Source organism: Salvelinus namaycush, unplaced genomic scaffold (assembly GCF_016432855.1).
Source record: "Salvelinus namaycush isolate Seneca unplaced genomic scaffold, SaNama_1.0 Scaffold235, whole genome shotgun sequence".
NCBI classification, from domain to species: Eukaryota; Metazoa; Chordata; class Actinopteri; order Salmoniformes; family Salmonidae; genus Salvelinus; species Salvelinus namaycush.
This window is the reverse complement of record NW_024059175.1, coordinates 124,647-135,714: the sequence shown is the minus strand read 5'-3', so window position 1 is coordinate 135,714 and position 11,068 is coordinate 124,647. Positions and strand designations below refer to the sequence as shown.

Genomic DNA, 11,068 nt, shown 5'->3' with positions numbered 1-11,068 from the left:
CCTGTGCTTTAAGGGAATAGTACCGTCACATCTAGATAAAAACTAATGTGAAAAATGAACAGAGCAAATGTGTATTAAAACACTACCTATTCATATAAGTATTTATTAAACATCTACATATTCATATTAAGCTTCTACGTCTGTATACAGGACGGTTTTATTTGTAAGACGTAAGAGAAAATATATCAGCTTATTGTTAAATTATTATGACGTTCTTTCCAATTCAAAAAAGTGTAGTAACCATTGTTTCCAAACTGCGTTACCTACTCCAGTCAGAAAATGGCGAAGTGCGTCTTTCAAGTGATGCTTCTTGCGTGACGTATAATTTACTGGACGGGGCGCTTCTTCAGGAACAACAACAGAGCTACTCTTTCAACCACCTCGGTAGCTTGCTAGCCAACATAACATTGAAAGATTGACGCTTTAGACCATGTTAATGTACATTAGCTAATCTCAGTGTTGTAAACGCAGTTCAGTTGACGTATCAACTGGTTAACTTTAACCTAATTTGCTTGTTCAATTTGCAAACTTGTTAAATATTGATACTGAGCCTAGCACTAGGCTAGTCGCTAATGCTAACTAGCTAGCTAGCTAACATCCCTGATCATGAGTTCACTAAACTACTCATCCCCTGCTAAAGAAGAGGAGGTCTGCTGTTTGCAGAAAAAAGCTCTGGGACTGAACAATGTCGTGGAAGAAGGAGAGGATGTTATAGAGGAAACAGAGGAAGAACGTTTTAGAGAGGAAGAGGATGCTATTTCAATAAAGGTGAAGAAGGAAGACGTTTTGGGAGTGAAAGAGGAGGAGACAGAATATCAGATTAACACCAGTGAGTATTGTCTTAAAAACAGGGGCACAAACTATGCAGTTGTTGAACTAATGTGTTTTTTAAAGGGGCATTATACTGAAGTTCTACACTTGAATATGTTGTTCTGTTCTGTACTGTAGGAATTGTTGAAGGGGCAATCTGCCATTGGTACATATATCTTTGGTACTTTTCAATTAGATGTATTGAATTCTCCATGTGGTCTGTATTAAAGTTCCCCTGATCTAATACAACAGGCTTTTAAAATGCAATATTGGAGCATAATGTATACTTATATCAAAGGGATGCAAAAGGCACCCCTAGAAGGCCAGCATCCCGGAGTCGCCTCTTCACTGTGGACGTTGAGACTGGTGTTTTGTGGGTACTATTTAATGAAGCTGCAAGTTGAGGACTTGTGAGGCGTCTGTTTCTCAAACTAGACACTCTAATGTACTTGTACTCTTGCTCAGTTGTGCACCGGGGCCTCCCACTCCTTTTTCTATTCTGGTTAGCGCCAGTTTGTGCTGCTGTGTGAAGGGAGTAGTACACAGCTTTGTACGAGATCTTCAGTTTCTTGGCAATTTCTCGCATGGAATAGCCTTCATTTCTCAGAACCAGAATAGACTGACAAGTTTCAGAAGAAAGTTCTTTGTTTCTTGCCATTTTGAGCTTGTAATCGAACCCACAAATGCTGATGCTCCAGATACTCAAATAGTCTAAAGAAGGCCATTTTTATTTATATACTTTAATCAGAACAACAGTTTTCAGCTGTGCTAACATAATTGCAAAAGGGTTTTCTAGTGGTCAATTAGCCTTTTAAATTATAAACTTGGATTAGCTAACACAACGTGCCATTGGAACACAGGAATGATGGTTACTGATAATGATCTTCTGTAGATAATAATGGGCCTCTATAATTCACAAATAATCAGCCATTTCCAGCTACAATAGTAATTTCCAACATTAACAATGTCTACACTGTATTTACGATCAATTTAATGTGATTTTAATTGACAAAAAGACATTTCTAAGTGACCCCGAACTTTTGAACGGTTGTGTATATCCTAACACGATCCATGTTGGAAACAGTATTCTGCATGAATTCCGACTCTTTCAACTTGCAACAAAATAATTTTATGAAATCTAATTGGCTAAATGTTGTTTAACGCGGTCAAGTTCGGTTTTTGTGCAATCCTCAGACTCTCCTTTCATCATTCTACATTACGTATTGGCTATACAACACCTGAATTAGCCCATGAAGGGTCTTGGTCCAATGACCACCTATCGTTTTGAAACCTAGCTAGATAGCCAATGAGCTGGGCTTTCCAGCAGCATGTGAACGCCGTTTGTAGGACAAACAGCCATCATGCTAGAGCTGTGTACAACAGAGTTCATTCTCTGGTGAAAGGAAACAGGACGCACTGTAGTTTACGTTTCACAGCAGTTCCTTCTCTTCTACAAACTTCTCAAATCTGAAAAAGTTAAACATGGCTACTAAGAGTGGAAAAGCTAAATCTCAGTCCAAGTATAAACATTTTGATGATATTATTGCAGAAATTGACTGGGAGAGTGACACAGAAGGAATGGACGAGGACTCTGTGAGTGACCACAGTTATGATTCCAGCGCGGAAGAAATGTTTTTGGAAGGAAAAGATCCACTTTTAGACCAGTAAGTAAAATAGGTTTTTGCTTCTCATGCTAATGCAGTTGTTTAAATGGTCGCATATTCATTTGATCTTTTTTGTTTATTTATTTATATATATATATATATATATTTATACACACATTCGAAGTTTACATGCACTTAGGTTGGAGTCATTATAACTTGTTTTTCAACCACTCCACAAATTTCTTGTTAACCTCACTAGGGTATGTGGGACGGTAGCGTCCCACCTCGTCAACAGCCAGTGAAACTGCAGGGCGCCAAATTCAAAACAGAAATCCCATATTTAAATTCCTCAAACATACAAGTATTTCACACCATTTTAAAGATACACCTGTTGTAAATCCAGCCAAAGTGTCCGATTTCAAAAAGGTTTTACGACGAAAGCACACCAAACGATTATGTTAGGTTAGAGCCAAGTCACAGAAAAATACAGCCATTTTTCCAGCCAAAGAGAGGAGTAACAAAAAGCAGAAATAGAGGTAAAATGAACTTCTCTTAAACTTGTTATGGCTGCTGTACCGATATCGGTACAACATCCGGGGAAATTTCATAATGACTAACTAAAATAAAACGTCGTAACATGAAACATTCTTGAAAATGCAAGTGTCTTACATGCTTCAAAAGATTAGAATCTTGGTAATCAAACTACGTTTTCCGATTTAAAATAGATTATTAATAGATTATTACAGAGAACAAATGCCATGCTTTTGTTTGAGAAGAGCGATCAACAACAACAAACATTTTCCGCCATGACAGGTTTGACAAATTCACATCTGAAGGTAAAATTATGACTTACATTCTGATATCTTGCTCTTATTTCTCTTCCCGAGGGTCCCAGTGATCAAACAAAGTGCCGTTTTCTTTGATAAAATCATTTTTTGTAGCCTAAAACGAAACATTTTGGAAACCGTTTGCCTCGCGACTTCCATCTCTATCAACTTTTTACGGAGCATTCGACGTAATTACATACAGTAAACAATCGTTTATCTAGTCATGGTTGGTTTCATTGCAATCCTCTGGATGTTTGCAACACAGCCAGACGTAACTTTTTTTTGCAGGGAGTATTGACCGAAATGAGCTGATTTGATGACAACAAGCAATGACATCTTTGCGCACCAGTAATATTGGCGAAGCTTCGTTGATTGACTGTATTTCTGCCCAATGACCACAGATCTTCTTGAAATCTAGCTGGGTAGATAGCCAATGAGTTGAGGTAAATGCCAGTATGTGATGTTATGGGTTGGACCACCATCCCTTGTTTGTGAACGCAAGCGTAACAAACTTTCTTTCGCCATAGACCTTCGGACTAGTTGCAGCAGAGCTCATTACGCACGGCATTGTTTGGAAAGTTGTATTTTGGAAAGGGTTATTTCTAAGATTTCATTGAAGACATCATGGCGAATAAATCTGGAAAGCTAAATCCAAGTCTAAATATACAGATTTGCACCAGATTATAGACGAGATTGATCGAGAAAGTGAGACGGAATTTTTGTTTGAAGAAACCGGTAAGTGCTAATGCCGTTGTTTGAAATATAAATATTATTATTTATTGCAAAAAACATTTTATTTTTTTTTGCAATGAAATGTGTGATGAAATGTGTAAAGTACACATTGACTATACATAGTGTGTGTATATGTATGTATATATATATTCCATGTCAGATATATATATTTTCCATTTTTTATTCAAATGGAATGGAGTAGAACATAAAACACACACACATGGCCACGTGAGTTGAGGTAAATGCCAGTATGTGATGTTGGGCACCATTATTATTTATTGCATTTCCATATGAAATAGCCATTGGGTGCTGTTGGGGGGAGGGCAGGCCCACAACAATGGCCGCAGTTGAATGGAACAGCACTTCACCTTAGTGAAGTATTCTATACAATACATATCTGTTTATTTTATGTGATGATAAAAGGCTCATACAATACAAATATTTTTTTTAATGTTTTCTTTCACAGTGATAGCGTCTCTGACTGGGAGCCTCCGGTGCCATGGTGCCCATCCCCCACTGAAGCGGGTTCATCCAGCCGGACTCCTGCTGTCTCCGGCTCCACAACTACCCCCGCCCGGCCATCTAGAGGTGGGAAGAGGGTAACAAAGAAGCGGAGGAAGGGAAGTGTGGAACCTGCTGGTAGAGAGGTAGAGGGGCAATGGCACTGTTTGCTGGAGGAAGATGTGGAGCCTCGTGCTCCAATTTTCCGACCTAAAAGGCAACCCGGACCTCAGCTCGATATGACATTGAAGTATAGCCCGATGCAACTTTTCCAACTGTTTTTCACCCCGGCAGTTGTTGATTCCCTTGTATGCAATACTAACAAGTATGGGGCTAGGAAGCAAGCGGGAAAGAAAGAGGCATGGAAGCCCATTTCCATGTCAGACATTTTCTGCTACCTTTCACTGGTAATTTACATGGGGCTGGTGAAGTTGAAAACCCTAAAGGATTACTGGAAAACATCCCCACTATATCAACTGCCTTTCCCCCCCACTGTCATGTCCTCTACAAGGTTTTTAAATATCTCACGGGCGCTGCACATCAGTGACCCAGAAGTTGATGAGGAGAATGACAGGAGGAGAGGCACCGCACGGTTTGACAGGCTCTGCAAAGTCAAACCTCTCTACGCCAGCATGGTTGAGGCTTGCAAGACCCATTTTCAGCCCGCACAGAACTTGTCCATAGATGAGAGGATGGTAGCCTCAAAGGCCAGAATTGGCCTAAAACAATACATGCGTAACAAGCCAACTAAGTGGGGTTACAAGCTGTTTGTTTTGGCTGATTCTGTGTGTGCATACACATGCAATTTCTTTGTCTATGAGGGGAAGAACACTTGTGCGACTGGTAAAGGACTTAGCTATGACTCTGCGATGGAGTTATTGGATTTCCAACTGCTGGGGAAGGGCTACAAACTCTTTGTGGACAACTTTTACACAAGCCCTACCCTGTTTGCAGACCTGAGGAAGCTGGAGGTGTGGGCTTGTGGCACTATTCGGACCAACAGTGTGGGCTTTCCGAAGACCAAGGTAAATGACATGCCTAAGCGGGCTGAGCGGGGTACCATGCGATGGATCCGTGAAGATGGCCTGCTGTTTGTGAAGTGGATGGACACCAGAGAGGTGGTGATGTGTTCCACTATTCACAAGCCCTTCAGTGGCGACCATGTCAGTAGGCGTGTGAAAGACGCCATGGGTGCATGGACCACCAAAAATGTCCCCATTCCTGCAGCCATCAAGGACTACAACAAGAGCATGGGAGGTGTAGACCTATCAGACGCACTGATAGGGTACTACAATGTTCTACATAAGACAAAGAAGTGGTACAAGACATTGTTTTACCATTTCATTGACATTGCTGTGGTGAATTCCTTCATCCTGCAGAAGGAAATGGCGAAGAGCTGTGGACAGCCCCCCATCTCACAGCTAGCCTTCAGGGAGCTGCTCATCCAGGAGCTTGCTGGCTATAGCACAAAGTCCACTGCATCACATTCTGCCCCCTCTACCTCTGCCCCCTCTACCTCTGCCCCCTCTACCTCTGCCCCCTCTACCTCTGCCCTCTTTACCTCTGCCCCCTCTACCTCTGCCCCCTCTACCTCTGCCCCCTCTACCTCTGCCCCCTCTACTCCTGCCTCCAGTGGTGTTCATATGCCACAGTTCATTACTGCAGGCATGACTGTGCCTCATGGCCAAAAGGCCACAGCATTTAGGCGTCGTTGTGTTCTGTGTCACATGAAGTCCCCCATCATCTGCACCACGTGTTCAGTTTGCCTCTGCTTTACATCAGAAAGAGACTGCTATGGGACATGGCACAGGCAGCAAAATATTGTGTAGAGGACTTCTAAAGGCTCTACCCCTGTTTTTTTATTTTTTCTAATATATATATTTTTTTAATTATATATTTTTTGGTGTGTTAGAATTGCTTTTTGATATGTTGTATATAGTTATTTGCACTGTTGTATATAGTTATATATCATTTCACCAATTCGGCCACTTGGGTACATTTGGGCAACTTGTGTGGGACACCTGGGTAACTTCATGCTAAATGTCTTGTAGCTCACCCATTCCTGAAGTTATCAGTCTAATACTTTGCACAACTACAGTTGCCCAGTACAGTTGTACAGTTGTGTTCTCCATCTAAATTGTCCCCAGCATCCTATCTGACTGTTTGGCTATTCCAGTACATGTGAAAAATGATGCTACAACAATAAAAACAGAAAACGTATGTTTATTTCCTTGTATTTTCTTCTACCAGATCTATTGTGTTATATTCTCCTACATTCAATTAACATTTCCACAAACTTCAGAATGTTTCCTTTCAAATGATACCAAGAATATGCATATCCTTGCTTCTAGGCATGAGCTACAGGCAGTTAGATTAGGGTATGTCTTCAGGCGGAAATTGAGAACAAGGGTTGCAGCCATAAGAGGTTATTAAGGAGCCTGAAACAACACGAGAGAATACACACAGGTGAGAAGCCTTACCACTGCTCCCAGTGTGGCAAGTTTTTCAACCAGTCAGGGGATCTGAAAAAACATGAGAATACACACAGGGGAGAAGCCTTACCACTACTCCCAATGTGGAAAGAGTTATAACCATTTAAGGAACTTGAAAGTTCATGAGATAATACACACAGGTGAGAAGCCTTACCACTGCTCCCAGTGTGGAAAGAGTTTTAACCATTTAAGTAACCTGAAAAAACATGAGAGAATACATACAGTTGAAAAGCCTTACCACTGCTCAGTGTGGAAAGTGTTTCAACTGGTCAGGGGAACTGAACAAACACGAGAGAATACACACAGGGGAGAAGCCTTACCACTGCTCCCAGTGTGGAAAGAGTTTTAACCAATTAAGCAACCTGAAAGCTCATGAGAAAATTGACACAGGGGAGAAGCCTTAACACTGCTCCCAGGTGCAAAGCTTTTGCCCATTTAGGAAGCCTGAAAGAACACATGAGACTGCACATAGAGGAGAAGGCTTACAAAAGCTCAGACTGTGGGAAAACCTTATGAAATTGCTTCTTCCAATTATTGATAAACATGTACCTGTTAAGAAACTGACTGTTAGAACTGTTAAGGCTCCATGTATTGATGAGGAAGTTAAAAACTGTATGTTTGAAAGAGTTGGGGCAAAAGGAGTGGCTAATAAGTCTGGCTGGCTTACGTACTGCAAATTGAGAAATTATGTGACCAAACTCAACAAAATAATACACCTTATTAGGAAGCCAAGATCAATGATATAAAGAATGATGGGAAAAAAACTTGTAAAAAATCATAATGAAAGAAAAGCAGTGCAAGTATTAAATTTTGTAAAGTTAGTGTGGGAGAGGTGGAAAAATTGTTATCGATCAATAATGACATTGACAACTTAGATGGGAAGCTACTGAGGACATAGCCACTCCTATCTGTCATATTTTTAATCTGAGCCTAGAAGAAAGTATTTTATCCTCAGGCCTGGAGGAAAGCCAAAGTAATTCCACTACCCAAGAGTGGTAAACACGGCCTTTACTGGTTCTAAGAGCAGACCTATAAGCTTGCTGCCAGCTCTTAGCAAACTGTTGGGAAAAATTGTGTTTGACCAAATACAATGATATTTCTCTGTAAACAAATTAACAACAGACTTTCAGCATGCTTATAGAGAAGGGCACTCAACATGTGCTGCACTGACACAAATGACTGATGATTGGGTGAGAGAAATTGATAACAAGAAGATTGTGGGAGCTCTATTGTTAGATTTCAATGCAGCCTTTGATATTATTGACCATAACCTGTTGTTTAAGAATGTCTGTGCTATGGCTTTTCAACCTCTGCCATAATGTGGATTCAGAGCTATCTATCTACTAGAACTCAGAGGGTTTTTAATGGAAGCTTCTCTAATGTCAAACATATAAAGTGTAATGTACTTCAGGGCAGCTCTCTAGGCCCTCTACTCTTTTCTATTCTTACCAATGACCTGCCACTGGCATTAAACAAAGCATGTGTGTCCATGTATGCTGATGATTCAACGATATAAGCATCAGCAACCACAGCTAATGAAGTCACTGAAACACTTAACAAAGAGTTGCAGTCTGTTTTGGAATGGGTGGCCAGTAATAAACTGGTCCTGAACATCTCTAAAACTAAGAGCATTGTATTTGGTACAAATCATTCCTTAAGTTCTAGACCTCTGCTGAATCTGGTAATGAATTGTGTTGCTGTTGAACAAGTTGAGGAGACTAAATTACTTGGCATTACCTTAGATTGTAAACTCTCATGGTCAAAACATATACATTCAATGGTTGTAAAGATGGGGAGAGGTCTAGCCGCAATAAAGAGATGCTCTGCTTTTTTGACATCACACTCCAAAAAGCAAGTTCTGCAGGCTCTAGTTTTGTCTAATCTTGATTATTGTCCAGTCGTGTGGTCCAGTGCTGCAAGGAAAGACCTAGTAAAGCTGCAGCTGGCCCAGAACAGAGCGGCACGTTTTGCTCTTAATTGTAATCAGAGGGCTTATATAAATACTATGCATGCCAGTCTCTCTTGGCTAAGAGTTGAGGAGAGACTGACTGCATCACTTCTTCTTTTTATAAGAAACATGAATGTGTTGAAAATCCCAAATTGTTTGTGTAGTCTGTAAGGGAATTCTGCCCTATGTGCACACAAGAGACCACAGGAAAACTTATTTGATCAGAGGTTAGTTTGTTTAATAAGGATTGCAACCCAGAGTTTACACTTACGGCAATTTGCAAGCAAGACACTCAGTTCAAAAGATGCTGTTTTCCCTTTTTATCCCCTACTGAGGATCACCCCGCCCAGGGTGATGTCCCTTAACTTTAACACCATATAAGCTCATAATTAATAGTTGCTAATACAAAAATGTCTCTGCTAGGCGGAGTTCAGCTTATTGCGTTATTGGCAGTTAGTTTCCCAATCACTCTTCCCCTTATTGCTATCATGTCAGACTGGAAGTAAGACTGGAACATAGTATCAACAGGAACTCTTAGTTCCCTTTATCCATCTGTTACCTAAAATATAGTTTCAACACACAGACATCTGACTTTGTACAGTTGATCTTTTCATGCACTTGCAAGGTGTCAACCACTGATTCTTAATCTCAAGCTAAAGCAAAACATGAACCATTGTACTTTTGTCATCACAGGTGTTCCTATAATGTACAGATATCATCAAAGTTCTTACAAGTCAACTTACACACAGCTCTGACACACACACTTATCCCACCAGACATGCCACCGGGGGTCTTTTCACAGTCCCCAAGTTTCCAGAACAAATTCAAGAAAGCGTACAGTATTATATAGGGCCCTTATTGCATGGAACTTCCTTCCATCTCATATTGCTCAAATAAACAGCAAACCTGGTTTCAAAAAACAGATAAAGTAACACCTCACGGCACAACCCCTCTCCCCTATTTGACCTAGATAGTTTGTGTGTATGCATTGATATGTAGGCTACGTGTGCCTTTTACAAAATGTATGTAGTTCTGTCCTTGACCTGTTCTTGTCTATTGATGTGCTGTATTATGTGTCATGTTTTGTGTGGACCCCAGGAAGAGTAGCTGCTGCTTTTGCAACAGCTAATGGGGATCCTAATAAAATACCAAACTCTGTTATTCTCTCTGAGCTCAGAAATAAAGAATCTTGGTTTGACTTGGACTCCAGCAGATCCTTATTTTATAATATCCACCACAACTCTCCCACGGATTGCTGTTTATCATTGTCTTAATGAAGAGTTCTTTGTTTTACTTTCCAATAAACATTGTTTCCACATCAAAATAAAAAACATCTTTAACATAATGAACCTTCACTATCTTCATCCCTAAACTAGCAACATTAACTATTGTCTATTGTTATTCTCAGTAACCTTCCTGGCCATATGAAATCCTAGCTAAATACAATGTTCTCTACCAGTTTTCATGTCTTTGGTTATGCAAACATTTGTTTATTTAATTATATTTCTCATTGAGATTAATATTTTTTAAATTCTGTATGGGTCACGCATTGCTTTGGTCATATGTTCCCTTATGGGTCAATGGTTTTAATTAGAATATAGCAATTATGCTCTCTCCTCAATCACTTACAGTTTCTTTGGAAAGTATTCAGACCCCTTGACTTTTTCCCATTTTGTTATGTTACAGCCTTATTAAAAAATGTATTAAATGAAACAATTTCCTCAGCAATCTACACACAATACGCATTACTTCCCACTGGTTGAATAAACGTTGTTTCCACGTCATATTAAGTTAAAAAACATCTTGAACATCTTGAACATTGATGAACCTTCAAAGGAAAGGGTAAAAATGATCTGTTTAGGTTGTTTGTAAAACATATGTTTTGAAAGACACCTGGGGGTCCAGGTTGTTAGTTATTTTGTGTACATATAGTTCCCCTGTGTGTAAGAGCCCCCCTAGATTCACATCTTCTTGACGTTTAACATTCCCAGCCAAGGGGAGAGACAGAGGGAGAGAGATTTAAATTCATTGAAAGTAAATTACATTTTATTTCAAACCTTTTATTTTATTCAAAAACTTTAGTACAGTCATTTAAACATACATATTACAATTATTAAAGTTTACTATGTAATATTAAATACAAAATTATGTCAC

At 39.8% G+C, this 11,068-nt stretch overlaps 1 protein-coding gene across 1 annotated transcript; it reads left to right on the top strand.

Annotated features, from left to right (window-relative positions):
- The first annotated feature begins 791 nt into the window (after positions 1-791).
- Positions 792-6,633, top strand: LOC120038710. Its single transcript, XM_038984374.1, has 5 exons — positions 792-829; positions 2,360-2,474; positions 4,440-4,853; positions 4,986-5,169; positions 6,622-6,633. The coding sequence occupies exons 2-5, from the start codon at positions 2,389-2,391 to the stop codon at positions 6,631-6,633; spliced, it is 696 nt and encodes a 231-aa protein (XP_038840302.1). The 5' UTR covers positions 792-829; positions 2,360-2,388.
- Positions 6,634-11,068: the final 4,435 nt, after the last annotated feature.